Source organism: Pelecanus crispus, chromosome W (assembly GCF_030463565.1).
Source record: "Pelecanus crispus isolate bPelCri1 chromosome W, bPelCri1.pri, whole genome shotgun sequence".
Lineage (NCBI taxonomy): Eukaryota > Metazoa > Chordata > Aves > Pelecaniformes > Pelecanidae > Pelecanus > Pelecanus crispus.
The window spans coordinates 10,116,202-10,143,559 of record NC_134675.1 but is presented as its reverse complement, the minus strand read 5'-3'; the positions used below and the strand labels follow the sequence as shown (position 1 = coordinate 10,143,559).

Sequence of the window (27,358 nt, the reverse complement as noted above, 5' to 3'; positions counted from 1 at the left end):
TTAGTGTTGATGACATTGTAAATGATCAATTTGATTACTGACATCTACAAATGAAATGCTATAAAAAAAAAGCAACAAACCAAGGTCAGACATCATTTAAAATAAGTTAAAAGCACTTTTGAAATAAGACATGTATACATTTTCATGTAAAGGGCTATGAAACATGAGAACAGCAAACAAGAATTCTGCGTGAAATGAAAAGAGACCAAAAGAGAATGTGGGAGAAGCAAAGCAAATCCTGTTAAAAGTTAACAATCAGTACAAGAGAGATGTTTGAATAAATGTTGGATTCAAATACAAAACCTTTTACCGTTTAAGTCCAAGGCTGAAGTCACAAATCAATGTTCTTTAAACTCTATTCCTAGATTAAATAAAGCTCAAAAATAATACTGCTTGCTTTCACTGTACACATGTATTCCAGAGCATGTTGTAATAGCATTTGGTACAAACTTGTATAAAGTTGATGTTTTAATCATTGGTTGCTGGTGCAATAAGATCTTAACAATTCTTTAAGAGTTCAATGGCAATAAGACAGTTAACAGAGGAAAAAAAAAAAATCATCCAAGCCTAAAAAACACTAGTTTTCCCAAGGTCAAACACTCCAGTCAGTACAGCTGTCAGATGTGTTCCCTTGCATTAATGTAACAGAAGGTACAGACTATTAAACTACTGTTCCAATGGGACAATCAGTACAGCAATAAAAACTATTACAGTCAGTATTTTGATTTTGCTACTCTGTATTTACTGCAAGATGATTGATGCCAAAGAAGTTGTTACAGAAATAAACTGTGCCCTTTAGTTCAAAGTACTTCTGTGATCACAATTAAAACTATGTCCAGTTTTCAAGACCATACTGGTTATAAGAATTGCTAATCGCACCCCGACTGCCCACATTCTGTACGTAACAATCTGGCCATCAGGTATTATCTCAGGTACCCCAGATTTACAGAGGTATCTACTCAAATTCATATTTTTAAGTGTACTCTTAAGTTCAGTATTTAAAACTGACTCACTGAAATTAGATCAGAAATCTGATCGTTCTCAGCAGAAATCAAGATTGACCTAATCTAATAATCTTGTTGTAATATTTATACATTCAACATACAAATGTCTTAAAAGTACAATACTAATGAAATCAGTTCCAACTTAACCATGAAAAGTAAAAGCCAGATGAGTGAAATTACCTTCTCACAAACAATTTTCCAATCTCACAGGGAATACAAGCGATAAACATATGTATCAAAAACCCACTTAGAAGTAATTGAAATAACTGGGACTCACTTTTCATAAACAAAAGAATCCTTAACTTATTGAAAGTGGATTCAATTGTTTCAATTGAAGTATTCAGCAGATTAATGTTTAGTAAAGCTTGCTCTAACAAATAGATGAGTCACAATATACTGCATACAACCACCCTTTTTTAAGCCATCAGCCCTCACAAATCCCAAATTCTTAGCAATGCAATAGATGTGTTTTCTAGCCGCTATTTTTTTTAACACAATAAATCTTAGCACTAAAAGAGAAGCCATACAGAAGATAACAGAAGTTTTCTCATGTGCTTCACAGAAAATGTTTGATTAGTTTTAGAAATGCTTACAGTTCACTTGAATATGTTTACAAACAATCATTAGAGTTTGACCAGCTAGGTTAGCTCAGTTGGTTAGAGCATGGTGCTAATAATGCCAAGGTCACAGGTTCAATCCCTGCTCACTGCAGGGGGGTTGGGCTAGATGCTCTCTCAAGGTCCCTTCCAACCCAAAGTATTCTATGATTCAAGGGTTAGTGAACATTTATCAGTTATAGGGTTCATAAGGAGTACCTGTATGTACATTGATAGGAAGTTACAGCTATGTGCAAGAAACCCAGATTTAACTAGTTAATCCCATGCACCCTAAATCTAAAGTTTAGGTAATACATGTTTCTTAAAAACTGCCTTTTTTCCATAAGCTTCTCTTAACAGATTTAAAAGGAGCATGGTACTTCATCAGCTGAAATAAATAGTAAGAATATATCTTATACAGTTAAAATATCTTATAAATACAGTTAAACTATATAGGCATAAAATCCAAAACCAGATTCTTACATTAGCTTCATAGAGGGATAAAAATTAAGACAGCACTGCAACTATTCAAGTGAACCTTGTACTCGGAAGTCCTGAACAGCAATTTCTAGATACCTCTATTTTTGAGACACTGGAGACTAGTTCATTCATCTTAGAAAAAGCATATAGCAGGACAAATAGTTGTGTGATTTCCTGTTCTTAGAACAATTGTTCTTTCTTATTCCTGAGTTTTTAACCCATTACGAGAGGAGCTTCATTTATCAAAAGAAACACATAGCAAACTAAGGAGTAACTTATTTAACTTAATTTGTCATACATACAATATATGGTTTGCCAGGAGAACCTCTGAAGGGAAACATGCATGAAGAGCCTGTTTATTTCTGTTTGCATACAGCAAAGTTTGGTTGCTACTTTTAAGAAAAGCTATGAACTGGGAAACTACTATCCCAGGAATTACACCCAAGTTAGAAAAAGAAAGTGGGAATCACAAGTATTTGCAGCAATCACCTGCTAACTCCTAAAGGCATAGAAGTTTGGCAACCAAGTATTTGCTGAAACACCCACTAATATTCACACTAATGAATGTCTCAACCACCTGAAAGGCCAGAGCTCACAGGAGTCATACACCTGGCATATACAACATTCTAATAGTTACCCCACAGCACCAACTGAGTACTTGGAAAACACAAAGCACCACTTCCATTCAGACCAAAATTAGATCAAAAGTTGTCATTATCCTTTTCCTGTAATGTAACAAGTAATCAAGTATCCACTCAACACATGCAAGTAGTTAGGAAGGCAGTTCAAACAATTCCATACATGTACTGGAGTCTACACTCCATACATTCTGGGAAAACTTATGCTTAGTGAGACACTCACTTTGGAAGCTACAATACTGTGTAGACATCTCTTAATCTTCACATAAAGAACTTAATTATCAGAGTGTGCTATGGTAGATACTGCATTGATGGTGTTTCTGCTGACTCAGCTGTTTCAAGTGATTAGCAAATAGTAGTTGGGAATCAGAAATGGAGTCAATTCTCTCCAGTCTGCTTCTTGTGAAAGACAGATGCTGCTTATGTTGTTTTGATCTACTGAGTTATACCTTCTTATATATTTTGAGACCTAGAATTACAGAATCTTACTTTCTTTTAATCTCATCTGAGAAAGTCTATGGGGAGGGAACAAGAAACAAGGAAGGATTTTTCTTGTTCTGCTTCTCCCCACAGTAGAGAAGGCAAAGTTATTAAATGCTGGAGTGATGTCTGGCCTCGTGGAAGTCTATGGTAATTTAAGGGATCTTAGCAGCGCCAGGATTTCACACTTCATTTTTCTTCCAAGACTGCCACCTCAAATATACAAACTGTTCCCTTTGCTAGCACAAGTGTATTTATTCAGCATGTATCCTTTACAAAAGGAGGAGACTGGCTGTTTACTTTCATACTCTGATGAAGCTCAATGTCTAGTGGTTAAAAATTCAAGAAAACTTGAAGAAAGGTGATGAATCCCAAAAGGACATGTGTGTCCCATGTCCCATATGGTTTAGTTACCCTAGTGTTTTACACAAAATAATAACTTCCTTACAAATAGATGAATTAACAATCAATATTTCATTTTTAAGCCGGCTTTCCTTTTTTCTTGGGTGGACCTTTGTAACCTTTGGCCTTTCTTCGCAAGTTTCTCCGATCTACAATGGGTACCTCAATTTCTGCTTCCTCAGAGCTGCTGTCAGCAGCCCGCTCTGCCACTGTCTGCGTGAACTGATCGATCTGCTCAGCAGACTCTTCTGAGTGTTCTTCCAACTGGTTCTTCTGTACTTCCTGTCCAGAAGGCTGCTGAAAAGAAACGCCCTCAAGTTCAACCACTATCAAAGAGCTCCGACTCAGAGCAACAGGGGCCTCCTGTGAGTTGTGCCCTGCTTCCTCATTTTGATCTTCCACTGAAGCAGCTGTTTTGGGCAATATGTTTTCAGAAACAGATTCTTCTGCTGCTTCAATTACCATAGAGTTGGGCAGGCCATTGTCAGAGGGTTCTTCCTTCCGTGCTGAAGCAGCTGCATTTTCAGTAGATGACAACTTCTTTTCAGATTCTTGGTGGTGGTCTTCAGTTCCCTCCTCCTCTACTGATGTGCTTTCTTCAGTCAGCACTTCTGAATCATTTGCATTTAAAACCTGCAGGGGGAGGGGAAGGGTGCCAAAACAATCAAAGGGACAATTAATTAAAGATACAAGAGGCTGAACAACTACTGCCCCTAGCTAGCAATCTCTATTGGCTATTTTGGCATTCAGCATGACTACACGCACAGTCAACAAACCAGTCCTCTCCTCCTTTTTGCACAAGACTATTTTGTGAACTGCATTTGCTATCCAGAGTTGCTCTCCTATTTTCAAATTCAAATTATTCAATGGATTATTCAGGTACAGTAAAAACATTCTGAAATTAATCCTGGGGGGAAAAAAAAGGTGTTTTATTTTAGACAGATACAATTATCATTTTGCTAGCATATAACAATCTGCTTTTGCACTATAAACAAAAAAACAGCAAAATCTGTGTTCTAGAAGGGTATTTTACCATTAATTAATTGCTTGTACACTTCACCAGGGCAGAATTACTAGAAAAAGTAAGGATGTGGCTTTTCACTCATATCCAACTAATATTTTTAGTGAGAAATAGCTGTTTCATTATTGCCAAGGCAAACTGGAGCAACGTATCTTTCTTTTCAGTATCACATACTTATATACCCCACTTCTGCATATTAAAACAGAAACATTAGTATATTCTGTTTATGGATTTACATAATCTGGCCTAATAATTGCTTCTCCCAAGAATTTCATATGATGGTAGGGGCTACTTTCTATCTGTTACTTAACAAAAGAAAAAACAGCAAGGTATGTACACTCTGAAGGAAATACAACTTAACATTTTGTTTCAATTCTCTCACCTCTGATACAGTGTCTTCTGAAGGCTTTGCAGGGGACTCAAGGATTAATGGAACAAACAGCGTTAAGGGTTCTTCTCCTTGACTCTCAGACTGCAATTTTGATTCACCACCTAGAACTTCATTTGCTGTTTCCTCTTCAGCCATAAGTGAGGTCTTACCAATTTCTTTTGTTATCTCACCATTAAGAGGTTCAGATGGAGTTTCCTAAAAATCACATTTCTAAGTCAAGATTATGCCCAACTATTGTTCCCAAACACTAGTGGGTGTATCTGTGATCTAAATTTGCAGCTTAATCTGAGAAGCAGCTAGCTCAGGTACCTAGAAATTACTAAGAAGGTACTAAGAAGGTATAGCTTAGCATAGAATAGCTATCCAACTACTTAACCGGCATATTAGCTTGGTGTTGTCACCTACACTAAGTTTCTGACCACGGTTTACACTGTTAAGAGCCAAGCCGAGTAGTTTTTATGCATCTCACAAGCATACATGCTGCAGTCCTTCCTTGAAACCATACGTTAATGAACCCAACATAGTGTAAGATCCACTTTCTCACCAATCAGTAAGAACATAAAACTCTGGAGGTATTGCTAGGCACAGAGGGTGCTCCCAGATTTTAATTCAAGCTGGTAACAAGTATATGTAGATAAAAGCTGGATTTAAAAAAATCAAAGCAGGCAAGCTTTAAGGGGAGAAATAAAGAGTCAACAGTACTCACTGAAACATACCAGCTATTAGCTTCTTCAAATATTTTTTTTTTTTTTAAATTAGAGATACTGGATCAGATCTTGACCCTACTTCAGTTCTCCACAATATCTGAGTAGGACAAATCAATTAAGAAAGTTAGGTTGATAGACAAGCTAGAAATTCATATTACTGAAGATCCTATGAACTCTATCATTCAAAATAAGTAAAGAAATATTCCCTGATACTAATTCTGTACTAGCTTTAGCTTCTCAGATATACTTCTCAACAAAGCATAAGTGCAAAAATCAGAGAGTTGATAGTCACATGGATCAAGGCAGCAAGGACCATACTTAACAAACTGTAGTTATATTCCAAACTTCTTATCTGCTATCGCTATCACATCCAGCTCACCTCCTTCCCATGCCATTTCTCAGGGGGTGATGCATGTAACTCCATTTCTGATACAGATCGGTCCTCATTTCCAACAATCATTTCCTCATCATTCTCAACAGCATTCTCCTCAGGTTCTACTAAGTCTTCAGAGCTTTCAAATGTGTGGGCAGGAAGTTCAAGCCTGCAGCAGGTATTAAGATATATCCTTTAAGTCTTTTGGATTAATACATAATTTTGGTGATCTCAGCAGCAGGGAAATACTTTCACGACCAATTTTAAACTGCTATATCACACACTTGCAATAGGAAATACGAATCCAGAAAACTAAATACATCTGAAAAAAGCTAACTCCTTGTCCTGGTTTCGGCTGGGATAGAGTTAATTTTCTTCCTAGTAGCTGGCATAGTGCTGTGTTTTGGATTTAGTAGGAGAAGAATGCTGATAACATGCTGATGTTTTAGTTGTTGCTAAGTACTGCTTATGCCAGTCAAGGACTTTTCAGCTTCCCATGCTCTGCCAGGTGGACAAGAAACTGGGAGGGGGCACAGCCAGGACAGCTGATCCAAACTGACCAAAGGGCTATTCCATACCACATGACGTCATGCTCAGTATATAAACTGGGGGGGGTTGGCCAGGGGGCAGCGATCGCTGCTCAGGAACTGTCTGGGTATCAGTTGGCGGGTGGTGAGCAATTGCATTGTGCATCACCTGCTTTGTATATTATTATTATTGTTATTATTATATTGTTATTATTACTACTGTGTCGTGGTTTAGCCCCAGCCAGCAACTAAGCACCATGCAGCCGCTCGCTCACTCCGCCTACCCCGATGGTAGCAGGATCTTACAAATGTGCTCTACACTGCAGCCGGGGAGAATGGCCCTACCTGGAGCCTCTGGCAGAAAGCACCAGGGGAGACTCGAGGTCGACCCCTAGGGTTTTGGAGTCGGGGATACAGAGGATCCGAAGCCCGCTATACTCCAACTGAGAAAGAGATACTGGCAGCATATGAAGGGGTTCGAGCTGCTTTGGAAGTGGTTGGTACTGAAGCACAGCTCCTGCTGGCACCCCGACTGCCGGTGCTGGGCTGGATGTTCAAAGGGAGGGTCCTCTCTACACACCATGCAACTGATGCTACATGGAGTAAGCGGGTTGCATTGATCACACAATGGGCTCGAATAGGAAACCCCAGTCGCCCAGGAATCTTGGAAGTGATCATGGACTGCTCAGAAGGCAAAACCTTCAGAATATCACCAGAGGAGGAGGTGACACGTGCTGAAGAGGCCCCACTGTATAATAAATTGCCAGAAAATGAGAAGCAATATGCCCTGTTCACTGATGGGTCCTGTCGTCTTGTGGGAAAGCATCGGAGGTGGAAAGCTGCTGTATGGAGGGAGTCCTATACGACAAGTCGCAGAAAGTGCTGAAGGAGAAGGGGAGTCGAGTCAGTTTGCAGAGGTGAAAGCCATCCAGCTGGCTTTAGATATTGCTGAACGAGAAAAGTGGCCAGGCCTTTATCTCTATACTGACTCATGGATAGTGGCAAATGCCCTGTGGGGGTGGTTGCAGCAATGGAAGCAAAGCAACTGGCAGCATAGAGGCAAACCCATCTGGGCTGCTGCACTGTGGCAAGATACTGCTGCCCAGGTAGAGAACCTGGTTGGAAAAGTTCGTCACGTAGATGCTCATGTACCTAAGAGTCGGGCCACTGAAGAACATCAAAACAACCAGCAGGTGGATCAGGCTGCTAAGATTGAAGTGGCTCAGGTGGATCTGGACTGGCAACATAAGGGTGAATTATTTATAACTAGGTGGGCCCATGATTCCTCAGGCCATCAAGGAAGAGATGCAACATATAGATGGGCTCGTAATCGAGGGGTGGACTTAACTATGGACAGTATTGCACAGGTTATTCATGAGTGTGAAACATGCGCTGCAATCAAGCAAGCCAAGCGGTTCAAGCCCTCTCTGGTATAGTGAACGATGGCTGAAATATAAATATGGGGAGGCCTGGCAGATTGATTCTATCACACTCCCACAAACCCGCCAAGGCAAGCACTATGTGCTCACCATGGTGGAAGCAACCATCGGATGGCTGGAAACATATCCTGTGCCCCATGCCACCGCCCGGAACACCATCCTAGGCCTTGAAAAGCAAGTCCTGTGGTGACACAGCACCCCAGAAAGAATCGAGTCAGACAATGGGACTCATTTCCGAAACAACCTCATAGACACCTGGGCCAAAGAGCATGGCATTGAGTGGGTGTATCACATCCCCTACCATGCACCAGCCTCCGGGAAAATTGAACGATACCATGGATTGTTAAAGACTACCCTGAGAGCAATGGATGGTGGGACATTCAAACATTGGGATACACATTTAGCAAAAGCCACCTGGTTAGTCAACACCAGGGGATCTGCCAATCGAGCTGGCCCTGCCCGATCAAAACTTTTACGTACTGTAGAAGGAGATAAAGTCCCTGTAGTGCACATAAAAAATATGCTGGGGAAGACAGTCTGGGTTACTTCCCCCTCTGGCAAAGGCAAACCCATTCGTGGGATTGCTTTTGCTCGAGGACCTGGGTGCACTTGGTGGGTGATGCGAAAGGATCGGCAAGTCCAATGTGTACCTCAAGGGAATTTGATTTTGGGTGAAAATAGTCAATGAACTGAATGATAATATGTTAATTGCTTTATAATACTGTATGTTATCTCTTAACTGTATGTTATCTCTTAACTGTTTGTTAATCCAATAATATAGTATAATGTTAATATAATAACATAGTATGTTAATGTTAAGTATATAATACTGTATGTTATGGTTCCTATATGCCACATCAATGGTATTACAGTGAGAATTGCCCAGCTTAATGAAACTGAACTTTGATGAAACCGTGTTGGAATGAGAACTGGCTTCAGCATGCAATAATCCAACACTGCACACCACCTCTCCTTCTCTGAAAGAGTGTGATGACAGATGGAACCCAAAGTCATGGACTAAATGAACTCAATGGACATTTTAGAGGGATGGCCCATAGACGAAGGGAATGATATCTGTGTGTATATATCAAGATAGGGAAAGTGGTGGTGATTAATTAGAACACATTGGATAGGGGAGGCCCTGTGCATGACGTAGATGGTATAGAATAAGGGGTGGATACTGTCCTGGTTTCGGCTGGGATAGAGTTAATTTTCTTCCTAGTAGCAGGCATAGTGCTGTGTTTTGGATTTAGTAGGAGAAGAATGCTGATAACAGGCTGATGTTTTTAGTTGTTGCTGAGTACTGCTTATGCTAGTCAAGGACTTTTCAGCTTCCCATGCTCTGCCAGGTACACAAGAAACTGGGAGGGGGCACAGCCAGAATAGTTGACCCAAACTGACCAAAGGGCTATTCCATACCACATGACATCATGCTCAGTATAGAAACTGGGGGGGGGTTGGCCGGGGGGAGCAATCGCTGCTCAGGAAACTGTCTGGGTATCAGTCGGTGGGTGGTGAGCAATTGCATTGTGCATCACTTGCTTTGTATATTATTATTATCATCATTATTGTATTGTTGTTATTATCATTACTCTTTTACTTTATTTCAATTATTAAACTGTTCTTATCTCAACCCAGGAGTGTTTCTCACTCTTACTCCTCCGATTCTCTCCCCCATCCCATCGGGGTAGGGGGAGTGAGCGAGCAGCTGCGTGGTGCTTAGTTGCTGGCTGGGGTTAAACCACGACATTCTGCTCATGAGCACCATGTTACACATCTTATTCAGGGGAGTAGTGGCACCTTGTTGACTCACCCTGCAAGGCCCAAAATACCAATGTTCAAAAACATGGTAGTCCTGTCCCATTGCAATTAGTAGTAACAGCAAAGAATTTCTCAACCTGTGGCAGAGTCAAACCATGTCATTTGGCCTGTTCTGAACCAGCTTAGTGCAGCACACTGACAGTACAGGACAGCAGTGCTGTATCTCTGTAGTTCCACAGAGCGATTTAAATGCAAAAATTAGGCTGTAGCTATCTGAAGAACTCAGCCTCACAGGAAAAAAACAAACCCAAAACTAATTTTATCTGTTTAAAGAAAACTAATGGAACAAGTTTGAGGGATTTCCTAGAAAATATTCATGTCATCTTCAGTTCCCAAAAAGAGGGTTTCTGGTTTTTTGTTTATTTATTGGGGGTGAGGGTTATTTTGGGTTGGTTGGTTTGTTTGTTTAAGAGAATGAGACACAGAGAGAGAGAAGCAGTATGTGTCTATGAGTGTACATATACGCACACACAGGAAGGGGGAGGAAGGAGCTATTTATTTTTTTATTTTAAATAGGCACAGCTCTGCTTTCTGGATGGAAGCCAGTGCAAATTAGTACTTCAGGCCCTGTCCTGTATGAACTGTTATAGAACACAAATGGTACAATTCTTCACATCCCCACTTGACAGTTATTATACAGGATAACATTCTTTAAACTGGAGATGACTTTTTTATTTAAGGATGTAAGTTTAGATATGATGGTTTTAAATCAGAATTTATCTAAACAAAGGGTTTTACTTTGAAGACAGGTGGCTCCCTGTAACTTTTGTTATTAAGTGCCAAGCAGTAACCAGCTCCCGAACTAAACAGTCAGGCTTTATTTTACTGCAATATGCCACCATAACAAGAGGTCAGGAAGGGACCTCTCTCCAAAGATCACACATAGTATTTATGGATACATATCCAGTTATATTATTGCAAGAAACTACGCTGTATGAATACAGATGGTTTTACCTTGATGCAGACTCAGTTATAACAGAACACATCCCCTTGTACATACACCCTCAGTCCTCACTGTTTTCTTATTGTTATTTCCAATATCTACTGAGCTTTCAGAGACACCAGACATTTTGGTGCAGTCTCTCTTCAGGTGATGTCTCAATTTCCTTTCTCACACCAGGCTTTATTTTCAGTAATTTTAAAATCAAACACTCAAACAGAGTAGGAAAAAAGGAGAATAAATACCAATTAGCACACTGGGAGACACTGCTGCAGTTTGTGACTGCTCAAGCAACAAAATAAGAAATAATCAATGAAATATGGGCTCCTTTACCTGCTTTCTGACACACGAAGAACATTTTCCTCATTTCCTTGGGAAGTTTCAGGTTCAGATTCCTGGCTATTTTCTCTTATCCTGGGACGTTTTAAATGACTGCTTCGTGTCCAAATGGAAACAGGAGTTATGTCAGGGTCTTAGGAAAAAAACAAAATAAATGCAAGTGAACAAATGCAGTCTGTAAGATCTGCACATATTTCCCCCCCCCCAAGTTTCATTAAAGCGACTGAGTGCAAGTAAAACATTTCACTGTGGTACTTATTTTCTGAATATACATGCAGTCTCTTTACCAAGACTCATAACAATGCTATCCGAAGACCTCAAAATGTTTATGAGTTGAGCCTCAGCACCTTAGAGGAGGGCATGTTTTTATACACTTTGCAGAAGAATATGCTGAGCTTGAAAGCAGTAAAAGAGCCTGCTAGTCTACTAATCCACAGTAATCACAATACTGATAATCAAGGTTATTTTTACCTTCAGATGTGCTTGCATGGACATCTATTGATTCTTTACCTTTCTGAGAGTCAGCCTGTGAAGCAAAAGCAAGGCTAATGTTATTCCAAAAGCTTCTGAATTGATTGAAATACCTTCATCTCCCTACCTGTGGTTGCATCTTTCTAAAGCGCTATTTCATAGTAATGATCCTATGGAAGAGCAGCTATAACCATTCTTAATTTAAGATATTTATATATCTTATCTCTCAAAATATTAAATATTTTTTATCATCTTTACTACAAGCATGAATATTTTTTCCTGCATTTTACTTCTGGCCTCAACATAGAAGATAAGACTTGAAAGTAACCTGACATTATAAACAACACTACCAAGTTTTTTCCTAACCATTCAGTTTATAACAGGTGTCCACAGAATTAAATGCTACAAGTCATTTTTTTTTATTTTTTTTTCCTTTTTGTATAAACCCAAGGGACTGTACTACAGTAGTTGACAAAATTTATCAGGACAGTTTTATTTTTATACTTGTATTCTATTTTGTAGTCTTATTTTTATTGTGGCATGCAATAAAATATGGCAGCCCATAGGTTATGAAAAAAAAACAGTGATTCAGCAGTAATGCAGGTTACATGCACAGTCAGCACAAGAGGCTGCTTATGTCAGAGCTCCCTCTCCCTAGAGCTCTTTTGCCTCTTGTTCTTCCCCACCACTCCATTATTTCCATTTTTTCTGCAAGTTAGCTGACGACTCAGTGGTCAAGCACTTGATACTCTGAAGTAGGTGCAAGCTATACACATTAAAATAAAAGTATACACATCGCTCGCTCTTAGCTGCTGTAAGTAACCTAGAACTGGCAATAACCAGCATCCAGGTGTTCTGCCACCTTTTCAGCCTCACTTCCAGTCCTACCCAAGAAGGCCAGAAAAAAGTGGCCATATCTACATTCTGGTGCCTGAAATAGTTTCAAGTAAGCTTTAAATACATAAGAATTTGTAGGCTAATGATAAATCATTCTAGCATCAAAACACACAAAAATAGGGAGCACTAAGTGAAAGGTGAAAATGTAATTTGTGGAATGTTTTTTTCTGGTTTGGGGGAAGGTGAGGTGTTTTATTTTGTTTAGTGGTCCAACAATTTTCAAAGCATTGCAGAACTCGTTACAGATAGTGCAGGTGCCAAGAAGAGAGCTGCCAGCAATTCTACCAAGCTATGAGGAGTTGGAGCACTTTGGTATCTATCATCTTCCTCTTCTGGAAGAAGGCAAGAGACAGGGCTTGAGTTCTTAACTCACAGCCACAAAAGTCGTAAGAACTACTAATATCCCTCTGCTATTTTCTCCAAGTATATCCATGTAGCTCTACAACCACAACATATATTTTTGAGATCGTTTTGCTGATATTATCATTATTGGAATCTGAATCTAGAACTCGGTGATGATGCTCAGGACACTGTTACAAATTAAAGACAACTAAGAGTTGTTGCTTCTGATCATTTAGAGACTAAAAACATCACTACTTTGCTGTCAGTTTTGCTTTGGGAAATGCTAATTTTCTCAACTGGGAAAAGGGACATGTGATTTACATTTCAAATCTAAAGTTTAGATAGGAAGAGCTGAGAGTACCAATTCAACCACTGTTTCCTATTTTTAATTAAAGCATTGACTTCCATTGTATTGAACTGTGATGTGAATGTGCACTTCTATAAACACTTTTCCTCATTCTCTCCACTCTTATGACGACTCTACTGTTCAACAGCCTTTCTAGACAGTTTCATCTCAGAGCCAGTTGAAATACTCTCCTTCTCTAAGCTGCTACCAAACAGCTCAAATTACTAGACCCTGACAGGTGTGACAGACCCCTCTACATTCATGGGACCCCCCCCCCCCCCCCAAAAAAAAAAGTGTATTTTTAACTCCAGCTTAGTCATCGGTGTTACATCAGTGGGAAGAATAACATCCACCCAAAAAGTAACAAAAGCATTTCTCTCATATATAGTGCAGACTTGAGCCAACTTAATTATAATGAGATAGACAAAAAGCTTTTCTTATATTTTATGGTTTTTTAGTAACAAAGCAATCAAAAAAAGAGGTATCACTTTCTGGTGATACCTCTGATAGAACCCTGGAGTGGTGGTACAGTCCCCCGGGTCACTCTGACATCCCAGGAAAAGCCCTATTGTGCTATTATCTTGGTCCTAACAACTTGGGTGTCAGGCAATCTCTGTCCACACCTGGGCTATCTGCTGCCTGAATGGTACATCAGAATAACTCAGCACAAGTTGTAGCCAGAATGTAAACTACTGACCAAAGCCAATCATCTCGAGATCCTATAAATAACAATCCAAGAAGGAGACCTCTTTGAGCTCTCCAGGACCACAGCGGGCTGTGTGACCCAGTATCTCCCCCTGAGCTGGGACACCTCTCAGGGTAGATTTCGCGAGGATTGAAGGATTGTCCATAGATTCCGCAAGGATTAAAGGATTGTCCGTAGATTTCGTGAGGATTGAAGGATTGTGCATTGATTTTGCAAGGACTCAAAGGACTGACTTTGTGAGGTTCACCGACCGTCCGTTGATGAATGCCCGCACATAAAAGTGAGTAATTCACGAAACTCATGAAAAGGGAAATTTTGATCACAGGTTAACCTCGGTGTGTGCGTGTGTGTGCAACTTGGCTACATATATGTCCATATATACTATCCCTACTCACATAAACCGTTGACCAAGTCTGAGACTAAGATTGGACCTAGCCGCACCTAGACTCCTCTCTGAAAGGAGTTTAGAAAGCAAGGGGGTCTATTCTGAATCTCGTGACTCAACGGGAGGGTCCCCCTTATCCCCTGCACCCACGATCCCTCTGTGTAGCTGAATTCTCCTTTGTGTACTTCTTCCATGTAAATAATAGAGTGAACCTTGCCATTCTCGAATCTTTAACTAAGTCGCTGTCTTGATTATAACAAATTCCATCAAATCGCTGTTTCAAATTGGCTGATGCTTAAGCGTTGTTAAGAATTATACAACCTAATACTGTGATCTATCTCAAAAATATTAATAAATCCTAAATTGCTGCTAACCAAAGCTGTGCAAAAAATCATATTCACGACACATGGGTTCTGTCAGACTGGCTGCCACTTAGACAAAGTGAAGAGATACAAAAAGTACGAGCTCTCTGTATTACCCAAGACTGTTCTTTGAGAACTTGAAATAGAAATATCAAGCAAGCATAACATACAGTTGATCAAACATACTAATCTGCTGAAAACCTACATTTTTTATTTTCAGAAATGTATTCTTTTGTAGAAATTAAAAATATTTACTGAATATAAAGAACGGGTAATTAAAGTCAGCAGAATAGGACAAGATATGTTATATGATTATAGAAAACTCTTAAAAGCTCTCAAGCCTTTTTAACATATGGAAAATAGTCTGTGTACCTACACTTAGCTGTGTTTCTAGCTCAGTCTTTTGTCCACTTGCTTCAGATTCTGCTGCAGACTGTCGAAAATACTCCTCTGCTTGGAAACTTGTATTTTCTTTCTGAGACATCTCTGCTGTTAAGATTTAAAAGAGAAAACAGGGAAAAGGAAAATTATAGTACCTTTATATAACAATTAACCATTCCAAATATGATCTCACTGATCTCAGGACAAATAAAAATCTTTCTGCTAGTTTCCATGGGCAATGTTCACAGAAGTCACTGTTGAACAAACACTCTACAGTACAACTTTTACAAAGTGTCAGAAAACAAAACAAAGCATCCATACCTGCAATTTTGATCTTTTCCCTTTGCAGTACAGTGGTAATAGATGTTCTCTGGAACCAATGTCCTGCTCCCTCCACTTCCCACAAAAGGTCATGATCCCCAGGGTACTTCTCAAAATAGTGCTTACAAGCTGAACGAACATAAGAAAAAACACACTACTATATTTACTATATACTCGTCTGTACCTCAGTTTTTAAAGTTTATCTGAAATCAAATTAATTTGCAGTCTTCCATCATACACATGAACCACCACAGAAAGAACTGTTCAACAAAACAGTCCAGTCTGAAATAAACATAATATTGCTTTACCCTACCTAGTCATCCTTCTCAATACAGCCTTTCTTCAGGTTTAAGCACTTTCCATTGTTATCTTAAACTGCAAACAAAGATAGATGGGGTTTTTTTTTTTTCTTCTTCTCTAGGCACCCACTTTGGAGTTTTACAACTTCACTGGTCACTGTCCCTGCCAATCACAAGACCCAACCAGGATGGAAGGGCTCTTAGACAGAGGATGTAGTCAAGTGATTTTTGTCACCTCGTGTTATTATAGGCACTTGTGAAAAGCACTCTTTGGGAACACAAACATGTTGCCATTGCATGGTTTATCATCCACTCACTGTTCACTTTTGGAATGTTTTCTTCTCTGCTGTCCCTCCACCTCTTTCCTCTCAATACATATACTAAACATCCACGTGAAGAGGAATTTTTTGACATTATTCTGTAGTAGCTACCAGGAAAACTACCATTTTTCATCTGATTCACTACTGATGCATAATCTCAGTGGACAAGATCCCTGACATATCATTCCTTGGCCAGGGAAAAGGATTAGTCATTAAATTCCGCTCAAGACAGTTTGCTGGTTGAAGCCTAACAAACCAGGTCTAGACAGATCCAACAGCACACAGTGGTACATGGAAAAGCAGAAAATTACCAGTGCCTAAGTAAGAAGGCCAGGTGAAAATGTTAATAGAAGGAAGCCTGACAGTTGGACTGAGAGTAGGCCTTGAGAAACTGGACAAAGGAAATGCTTCTTGCCTGAACACAGTCCCAAGCAACATCATTTGCAAAATGTGTGTCATTTCCTAGCTGACATAACCCTCTTGGGTTGTTAATGGAAGAGCCGTGTTTTCTTTGTACATTAGAACTGTGCTTTCTTATACCCAAGTTAAAACATAGCCTAGTATGTCCACTTAACCAGAAATTCTGAGAAAGCATGAATTAAATGACCTTGTGAGGCTTAGGAGTGAGCAAGAAAAAGGTGATACAAAGAAGATATATGTTAGGAGATCATACACAGAAACACCTCAGCCCACTCTGGAGGCTTGGAGCGGGGGGAAATATAGTGGTAAACTGCACAGTAGCAGAAAGCTAACAGGGATCCAATAATCTAACCTCACACAGAGGATTAAAATCTAATCAGGAAATACTTCACCATCTTCAACAAATCAGGATTTTTAACCTTCAGTGAAGAGCAGGACATTTCATACAAAAACTGAGGATGCAGCCACAAACATGGAGCTTGAACAACAGCACTCATTTGGACATATAAAGAAAGCACAAAGAAGATCAGAAGAATAAATCAAAGAGCTTGCCTATGTACACGAAGGATGACAGCGGGTATCGTAGGCCAAGAGTGTCTTCACTAAAGGAATCCACAAAGTCTTCCAACATGATTAGCCCAAAGTCTTTCCCACGATGTTTCTTTCTTACAAACATTGTGTCTAGCACTGGCAGCTGATAACTCTGAGTAAGAGAAGAGCTACAAATACTTCCTGAAATAATAGGGGGAGGAATCCATCAGTACTTCAGCATTGACATGTTGCTGCATGGATTTTAGCATATTCAAAAAAAGACCTTTATAATTTTTATAAGTTATATCAAACGATATAATAAGTCATATAAATATATAAAGTTATATTAAAGTTATAAAAATAATTTTATAATATTCATTAAAAATAAATAATTGCTATCAGACATTTATTGGCTCTTTGGGCAGGCTTCATAATGTTGCCCAGATATATCATAGATAGAATCATAGAATCGTTTAGGTTGGAAAAGACCTTTAAGATCATCCAGTCCAACCATTAACCTACACTACCAAGTCTACTCTAAACCAATCAAGGGTAGACTAGACTAAACCATGTCCCAAAGTGCCACATCTACCCGCTTTTTGAACACTTCCAGGGATGGTGACTCCACCACCTCTCTGGGCAGCCTGTTCCAATGCTTGACCACCCTTTCCGTGAAGAAATTTTTCCTAATTTCCAGCCTAAACCTCCCCTGGCACAGCTTGAGCCCATTTCCTCTCGTCCTATTGCTAACTACATGGGAGAAGAGACCAACACCCACCTCACTACAACCTCCTTTCAGGTAGTTGTAGAGAGCGATAAGGTCTCCCCTCAGCCTCCTCTTCTCTAAGCTAAACAGTCCCAGTTCCCTCAGCCACTCCTCATAAGGCCTGTTCTCTAGACCCTTCACCAGCCTTGTTGCCCTTTTCTGAACATGCTCCAGCACCTCAATGTCTTTCTTGTATTGAGGGGCCCAAAACTGGACACAGTATTACAGGTGCGGCCTCACCAGTGCCGAGTACAGGGGAACAATCACCTCCCTGCTCCTGCTGGCCACACTATTCCTGATACAAGCCAGGATGCTGTTGGCCTTCTTGGCCACCTGGGCACACTGCTGGCTCATGTTCAGCTGGCTGTCTACCAACACCCCCAGGTCCTTTTCGGCCAGGCAGCTTTCCAGACACTCTTCCCCAAGCCTGTAGCTTAATATGTTAGAAAGAGAGTCTGCTAAAGCAGTCCGGTAGTACCAGAAAAGAATAGCAGAGATAGAGAGGAAAGGCTCACTTTGAAATCTCGCTATACAATTCCATAGGAAAACCACACTAAAAATGAAGCTGAAAAAGGGAGGACGGAAAAGGAGACAATAAAATTCTTGAATTGCACTTTTATATAAATTATATAACTCCTCAGGACAAATATGAATACTACAATTCAGCTCTTGTTTAAGGACTGAAACAATAATTCAAATTTTTTAAATGAAACCACAAAAAAATCCCAGGATGCTTTACATTGAAATTGTCCCATAAATAATACATTATCCATAATTAAATGAAGATGAAACAGACTGTCACAACACATGTACTTCAGCATCAGAGGATTCAAAGGGTAGCTATGGCCTCAGTGGTGATAAAGTGATGCCATATAATGGCATTAAGATAGCATGTCAACTATCTAATCCATTTTCAGGCCCTCATTTTGGCAGTCAGTGTGAATAATGTAAAAAAAAAAAAAAAAAAGCAAAGCCCTTTCCTCTAATGAGGCCAAAGAGAAGCATACAGTCATCTATACAACAGTTTGTCTTCACAACCTTGTACTTTTGAGATCAATGACCATACTTATCTTCATTTTTCAAAATGCAGGCAGAGAGGTTAGATTACTTGGGTACACTTTGGGATACCAGTCAAGCTCCACCACTCTTTCCTAACCATCTATATCCAGAGCTGTTTTTCTCCACATGGGCTACTCATTTGGAGAATACATCGCACAATCAAACATGGGTAAAATATTGATAATGCCTTCAGCATCTGCTAACTCAGGAAAAGTAAATGGGAGAGCATCATGAAAACTATAACAAATGAGCATGAGTATAGCAAAACTTCAGTGTCACATAAAGAAGCGTACCCATTCTAGGCTAAAAATAGAACCACTACTCTAATTTCCAGCTTTATAAGGCCACAAAAAACCCACTGCAATGCAAATAATACTTGACCTCAGTATTGGAGAAGGTTATGGAGCAGATCATCTTGAGCGCTATCACATGGCATGTACAGGACAACCAGGTGATTGAGCCTAGTCAGCATGGGTTTATGAAAGGCAGGTCCTGTTTGACTAACCTGATCCCCTTCTATGACAAGGTGACCCGCTTAGTGGACAAGGGAAAGGCTGTGGATGTTGTTTACCTGGACTTTAGTAAAGCCTTTGACACTGTTTCCCACAGCATTCTCCTGGAGAAACTGGCTGCTCATGGCTTGGATGGGCATACTCTTCGCTGGGAGAAAAATGGCTGGATGGCCGGGCCAAAGAGTTGTGGTGAATGGAGTTAAATCCAGTTGGCGGCCAGCCACAAGTGGCGTTCCCCAGGGCTCAGTATTTGGGCCAGTCTTGTTTAATATCTTTATGGATGATCTGGATGAGGGGATCGAGTGCACCCTCAGTAAGTTTGCAGATGACACCAAATTGGGTGGGAGTGTCGATCTGCTGGAGGGTAGGATGGCCCTGCAGAGGGACCTGGACAGGCTGGACTGATGGGCCGAGGCCAACTGGATGAGGTTCAACAAGGCCAAGTGCCGGGTCCTGCACTTGGGTCACAACAACCCCATGCAACACTACAGGCTTGGGGAAGAGTGTCTGGAAAGCTGCCTGGCCGAAAAGGACCTGGGGGTGTTGGTAGACAGCCGGCTGAACATGAGCCAGCAGCGTGCCCAGGTGGCCAAGAAGGCCAACAGCATCCTGGCTTGTGTCAGGAATAGTGTGGCCAGCAGGAGCAGGGAGGTGATTGTGCCCCTGTACTCGGCACTGGTGAGGCTGCACCTGGAATACTGTGTCCAGTTTTGGGCCCCTCAATACAAGAAAGACATTGACGTGCTGGAGCATGTCCAAAGAAGAGCAACGAAGCTGATGAAGGGTCTAGAGAACAGGCCTTATGAGGAGTGGCTGAGGGAACTGGGGTTGTTTAGTCTGGAGAAGAGGAGGCTGAGGGGAGACCTTATCGCTCTCTACAACTACCTGAAAGGAGGTTGTAGTGAGGTGGGTGTTGGTCTCTTCTCCCAAGTAGTTAACGATAGGACAAGAGGAAATGGGCTCAAGCTGCGCCAGGGGAGGTTTACATTGGATATTAGGAAAAATTTCTTCACGGAAAGGGTAGTCAAGCATTGGAACAGGCTGCCCAGAGAGGTGGTTGAGTCACCATCCCTGGAGATATTTAAAAGACGTGTAGATGTGGCACCTAGTGACATGGTTTAGTGGTGGACTTGGCAGTGTTAGGTTAACGATTGGACTCAATGATCTTAAAGGTCTTTTCCAACTTAAATGATTCTATGATTGTGACCACCATGCTACAGCATTTCTTTACATTCAAAATAATACTAAGAATTATACAAATTATACAATGCATCATTTCTTTAAAAAAAAAAAATCCACAAAAATATAACAAAGACAATCAGAACAAATTAGCTGTTTGCTTTCCTATCTTGATTGCCAGACCAGAAATAGGTCAGTGATCCAGACAGTTTACTACTGCATTTTTAACAGTTTGCAAAAGCATATATGTATGTCAGATGGGGGAAGTCTACAGTGAGCCTCCAGTACCATCATGAATCCTGAATTCATTAACCCCCTCTAGAGATAAAAAAAAAATGACGCATTGTTTCTTCTTGATCCAAAAGTTGATATTCTACAAAGTGCTATCAACGTGCTGAACAGCCTACTCAAATACCAAATTTTATTCAGCAAAAATTGAAAAACATAATTAAGTCCAAAATAACTAAAGGAAAATTATAATGTTTTAGAAAAACAACAGAAAATCTGTACCATTAATGACATAAACCTGCTAGCTAAACTGTAATCTCTGAGGGAATGCATGTGTGTAAGGAAAGGGAATCTCTTTTTGTTACCATCAAGTATAGCTGAATCTTGTGCCTGTGAGCAAAGTTTCTATGTTGTAATGCTGTAAAATGTTTAAGTGATAATGACATCTGATTCTACAATCATTTCATAAACAGGAGCTCTGCATACTGGAGCTAGGTCAGAAAAAAAAAAAAAACAAAACAAACCCAAAACCCAAGCATAGCCCAATTTAACAGCAAACAATTGTTCTACAGAAAAAAAAAAAAAAAAAAGAAAAAAAAAGCTTTCAGGTATACCTCATTTCTACAATTTTAAATCTATTTTGTAGAATATGAAGAAATCTAAAAACTTTCTTAGATTACTAAAGGACATAAGCATTTAAGCCAGAAATTTTAACTGCAATCTGACTTCTTATGAATTCAAGAAAACACCAACTCACTAGGCCTGCAAGGCTTGTAAAGTCTATTAAACAATATTCTTCAAATAAGCTCCTTATCTCCCCCCTTCTACCCCCCCTTAAATCCCACAGTACACAAGTGTTTTACCTGTAGGCTTAACAGAATAGAACCCAATAGCCTCTCCTTTTTTCCACATGATCTTAGCATAGTCGCTGCTACCGTGACAGAGAAATGGGACCTCATTTCTTTCTATTTCTTGTTTTCGATAGATAATTCGATTCAGAACATAGAGAACTACCCTCTCTCCAACAGACTTCACCTAAGGAATACAAAAAAACATTTTAGAAGAGTGGTCAGTTTAGTTGATACTCACACATCAGGGACCTTATTTTTCAAAGTCGCCAGCTAACACAGCTGCAGACGGAGTCAAGAGAAGCTGTAAGTGATAAAGCAGGATGAAGCTCTGGGGTTTGTTTGAGGCCTAGGAGATGCTCTGAAGCCATAGTAATAGGTTTAAGTATAAAGCACTACCATAGACAGAGGATATTTCACGACTTCAATGTCACTCCCAATCCAATGGGTAAAAGCTGAGAGAAGTGCTGGGAGTGGGGTAGCAGGGGGAATGTTTTGATTTTAACTCAAAACTATTTTTGGATTTAAGAAACATTCACCACATACAATAGCAGTATGCCAGCCTCAGATTTCTCAGGCTAGCAGGTAACTGGAATCCTATGAAGAAGAAATGATGAGCTTCACGGGGTAGCAGGACTTGGCACACTCAATCACTGCTGATAGAGTGGCAAGACAACAGGACATGATGCAGTGGAAGAACTAGTTACAACAGTTTCTGTGGCATGAAACAAGGAATTCAATATTCTTTTCTCTGTTCTGCAGGGTTCCTTTTACATATGAAATTTAAGTTCACCACTATCCTACCCACTGTGAAGGAAGAATGGAGAAACCATGTTCCCTTCCCAATGCCCAAAGTCTCAGCTACCCTACCTGTAAAAGATTTGGCTTTCCTGATTTACTCACCATCCTACCATTATGAAGCATACAGAAAACAAGGTTACATGCCAAATTCTCTAGAGTAAATTTAAATACAAAAATCAAAGATGAGTGCCCAGATATGAATTACACTCCTGGAAAAATATAGGTTTCCAGTTTTGGAAGAAGCCAAAACTCCATACTACATAGGTGTCAATAATGGTAACACAGCTCAATGATGAGCAATAAAGCAGATACCAGGCAACTTACTTTCCCAAACCTCATGTATCGCCACTGCAGGCCAACAGCTCCAACTTGCCTCTATCAAACCAGTTCCTTTGAATATTTTTAGCTTACTAGTCTCCTGACAAGACCAATAGATATTGCTATGATAGAATGCACCACTCTACTAAGATATTTCAATACAATCAGACATACAGTGTTCTAAAGAGTAAGGAAAAAAATCTTAACATCATTAACATCTAAATAGCTTGCATATGAAGCTACTGTACAAGAGTACCTCTTTCTCTAGACAATATCTTCACAACCCTTCCCCCTAGTACCTATTTCCTCTATTCCCATTGCCCTTGCTCTTGACATGAGATAGCTAACTCATTTCTGAATGAAATGAAAACATGTAACATCTCGCACACTAGCTATTTGCCATTACTTGCTGTTATCTTGAAGGATAAGAATAATTGCTAGGAGAATGTTGAAGCACTTTACCTGCTGAAGCCCCTCTCTAGAAGGGACAGATGTTCTCAGAATGTCATCAATTGACCACCACTGGTCAGCAAGATACAGGGCTACAGCTTGAAAGAAACAAAGGGAAATACAGAGTTAGTGATTCTTACCATTCCAAAAAGAAACATATTCATTAAAGCTGCTAAACAATTAGGAATAACACTGTAGTAACCAAGTTAAGCATCTTCTATTTGGAACTATATTAATGCAGCTCTTACTATCTTAGCACAACATATATGGGGCTATACACACCACTACCCCCCCATATGCAACGCTGCATTGGGTTTGCGTTGCAAGGTTTTGGTAGCGGGGGGGCTACAGGGGTGGCTTCTGTGAGAAGATGCTAGATGCTTCCCCTGTGTCTGATAGGGCCAATGCCAGCCAGCTCCAAGACGGACCCACCGCTGGACAAAGCTCAGCCAATCAGCGACAGTGGTAGCGCCTCTGTGATAACATATGTAACAAGGGGGAAAAAAAGCTGCGCAACACCAGCAGCAGTCAGAAGAGAGGAGTGAGAATATGTGAGAGAAACAACTATGCAGACACCAAGGTGAGTGAAGAAGGAGGGGGAGGAGGTGCTCCAGGCACCGGAGCAGAGATTCCCCTGCAGCCCATGGTGAAGACCATGGTGAGGCAGGCTGCCCCCCTGAAGCCCATGGAGGTTAACAGTGGAGCAGATATCCACCTGCAGCCCATGGAGGTCCCCACGCCAGAGCAGGGGGATGTGCCCGAAGGAGGCTGTGACCCCGTGGGAAGCCTGCGCTGGAGCAGGCTCCTGGCAGGACCTGTGGACCTGTGGAGAGAGAGAAGCCCACGCTGGAGCAGGTTTTGCTGGCAGGACTTGTGACCCTGCGGGGGACCCACGCTGGAGCAGTCTGTGAAGAACTGCAGCCCATGGGAAAGACCTACGTTGGAGAAGGTCGTGAAGGACTGTCTCCCATGGGAGGGACCCCATGCTGGAGCAGGGGAAGAGTGTGAGGAGGAAGGAGTGGCAAAGACAACGTGTGATGAATTGACTGCAGCCCCCATTCCCTGTCCCCCTGCGCTGCTAGAGGGGAGAAGGTAGAGAAAATCAGGAGTGAAGTTGAGCCCGGAAAGAAGGGAGGAGTGGGGGGAAGGTGTTTTGAGATTTGGTTTTATTTCTCATTATCCTACTCTGATTTGATTTGTAATAATTTAAATTAATTTCCCCATGTCGAGTGTGTTTTTTGCCCGTGACAGTAATCAGCGAGTGATCTCTCTGTCCTTATCTCGACCCACAAGCCTTTCATCATATTTTTCTCCCCTTGTCCAGTTGAGGAGGGGGAGTTGTAGAGCAGCTTGGTGGGCACGTGGCGGTCAGCAAAGGTCAACCCACCACAAACACTCCCTGGTCCAAAACTTTTTTTGAAAACTGAGAACAATAAAACCACATACAGTTTTTGTGCACCATGACATACAGGAACTGTGTCACTGTGCTCTAACACCTCCTTCCACTAAAAACTGGGCCTGCCAAGAAGAGTCTCATTCTTAAATGTATTTTAGCTTTGGGTTGTTAATGTATATTGATATTGAAACTGTGCAAGTTTTAGGGAGCCAGATGAATGTAAAAAGGCTGATGGCCATGTGATTAACAATCAGGAAGAGTTTGATCCACTGGTATTTGTGGCAAACTTAGCAATCATATACATAGAATCACAGAATCGTTTAGGTTGGAAAAGACCCTTAAGATCATCCAGTCCAACCATTAACCTAACATTACCAAGTCCACCAGTAAACCAATTAAGGGTAGAGTAATAATTTCATGTTTCCTGGCTTGGTGGCTGGATTATTTTTTAATGAAAGTAAAAACTAGGAATCATTAAGATTGGAAAGGACCTCTAAGACCATCAGTCCAACCATCAACCCAACACCACCATGCCCACTAAACCATGTCACAAAGTGCCACGTCTACCCGTTTTTTGAAAACCTCCAGGGATGGTGAATCAACCACCTCTCTGGGCAGCCTGTTCCAATGCTTGACTACCCTTTCTGTGAAGAAATTTTTCCTAATATCCAATCTAAACTCCCCCTGAAGCAGCTTGAGGCCATTTCCTTTCATCCTGGCATTATATGGAAAGAGAAGGAAACATGAAGGACTGGAAAGGAAGGTAGAAAGGGAGGAAAAAAAAACCCAAAAACCAGTGAGATATCACCTTGGCCAGAGCTATGTTAGGACCTGAGGGTAAAGACAAATTTACAGTTGATGCTGATCAGTTACTGCTAATAAAGAGCATCTAAATTCATGGGCAAATAAATAGATTCTACGAATGCTCAATAAATTCCTTTTGGAGAGGTGAGGTGTACATAAAACGATCAAGAGACACATGTTGTACTTGGATTCAGATGAGCACCATGTTATTTTGCTACATGTCTTCTGAATTCAGTGGGTCCAGTTCTACTCTGATTAGCAAGCAAAGTTTTATCACTTGCGTATATGAATCCACAAGAAGAATAGTATGAGAACAAGAAGGCAGCAAACAACAAATCCAAAAGTGGCAAAGTTATGAGCTACGCTAGCATGGAATGAGCAATGGGCCTGGTTACATGTATTTGTCACAAAAAAAGAAACAGCAACACAAACAGAGATTAGAATCTTAAAATGAAACCTGTGAGCGAGTCCTCTGGTGCAAACAAAGCAAGAACTTTGTGTGTCTGCTCTCCACCATAAAGAGGAACGAAGCCCACAGTTGACAAGCTAATAGGAATCTGAAACAAGAATGTACAATACTTCAATAGACTCTTGTTAATACAACGTTAGTAAAATATACAAAGAATGTTTAGCAGGGTAAGCAAGACAAATGTTGAAAACTGAGTGCTTAACAGTAAACTGTAAAAGACAAGTATCAGACCTTGGCCCTTACTTTAGACTTCTTCCTAAAGACAGACTCCATTATAGAGAGCTCTGACTCTCATGCTCTGGCAGATTTAGCTACAGCAATTTATACTGTTACAGCTCTCTGCTGTCAGCAGTTTGCATTTATGTGCACAACTGAAGGAAGGTGTGCAAAGAGCCAGCAGTATGATCACTTCAACTGTCCCAGCTACACGAGCTGTCAAAGCTGACAGAAGAATGAGGCAGGCGGTCAGACACAGAAACAAACTGGCACAGCGAAACTGCTGTTTGTTAACATGAGCCCTAACATGTCAAGCTGGGAAGGTTGGATTCAAAAGGGTTTTCTTCCCTTAAATTGCACACATTTTAGAAATTCCAAATTTGTCTGCTTGACTTTCCCTCAGGAACAATGTGAGAAGGGTCAAATCAATCCACCTTTCAGGAGTTGAGGACCTTTGTGAAAATGCATTTTGATATTTAAATTTGCACGTTTTCAATATTTAATTAATGCATAAAAACTAGACAGGCATTAATGGTGTGGTAAATAGACTTGCTTACCCAATTTAAGAAGATTATGATATGATATGCTATGCCATAAGCAATGATGTTAATACAGACAAATATTTAGGTATATAGCACCTGCAGAAATGCAGGAAAGTACTCAAGACTCTGCTTCTGCCAAGGAATCTGCAGCACTGATCTTTTGTTCCCACAGAGAATCCTCTCAGCTCACTTATTTTTCATTAAGGTTATACACCATTGCTTTTATTGGTACTAGTTCTATTAGAAATGCTCATCTAGACAGAACCAACATTGACTAACTTATCACTCAAGGGATAAGTGTTTAAAACATGAAGTGTCACAGCCAGCCTCTACTAGAACTCCCAACAACAGCAGGGAATATTTCAGATAAAAAGAAAAGAATCACTTCTAAAATTAGTAAAACTTGCTGATCAAGAATTGAACCCAACCATGAAGATCACTGAAGGACTGAGATATAAAGAGAGCCAGTTAGCTTCAGTAAATAATGAACCCCTTAGTTATGATGATAGATTTTTGTGACTATGTGAGTTAGTGTTTTTAGGAAAGAGTTTGACTCATCAGTTGAGATTTTAAGGTTTTTTGTTTTTTTTTTAAATTACTTAATACATACAGATCCATTGCCTAGAAGCAGCAAATAGTCACTGATGCCCAAATTTAAACCCAATTACAGAATGAAAAAAAAAGTAGAGCTTAACACACAAACAGGAATTTGGAAAATATAAAAGCTTTGCTAAAATAATGATGTAATTCAATAGTTATGGACTGGATATTTTAAATATTTTAAATCTACAAGTATATCAAGAAAACTGGGACTAAGGTATTTGCTGGTTC

General features: G+C 40.4%; 1 protein-coding gene across 1 annotated transcript in view; it reads right to left on the bottom strand.

Moving 5' to 3' along the window:
- Nucleotides 1–3,678: 3,678 nt before the first annotated feature.
- Nucleotides 3,679–27,358, bottom strand: part of LOC142596525 (soluble lamin-associated protein of 75 kDa-like) — a 38,529-nt gene continuing 14,849 nt past the window's right edge. The window contains exons 3-14 of the mRNA XM_075725674.1: nt 25,758–25,857; nt 23,113–23,198; nt 21,547–21,718; nt 16,961–17,140; nt 15,370–15,498; nt 15,044–15,153; nt 11,630–11,684; nt 11,153–11,291; nt 6,099–6,261; nt 5,004–5,207; nt 4,914–4,916; nt 3,679–4,233 (exon numbers count right to left, since the gene is read on the bottom strand). Of these exons, the coding sequence (XP_075581789.1) occupies nt 3,679–4,233; nt 4,914–4,916; nt 5,004–5,207; nt 6,099–6,261; nt 11,153–11,291; nt 11,630–11,684; nt 15,044–15,153; nt 15,370–15,498; nt 16,961–17,140; nt 21,547–21,718; nt 23,113–23,198; nt 25,758–25,857 (1,896 nt within the window). The remainder of the gene's footprint in view (nt 4,234–4,913; nt 4,917–5,003; nt 5,208–6,098; nt 6,262–11,152; nt 11,292–11,629; nt 11,685–15,043; nt 15,154–15,369; nt 15,499–16,960; nt 17,141–21,546; nt 21,719–23,112; nt 23,199–25,757; nt 25,858–27,358) is intronic.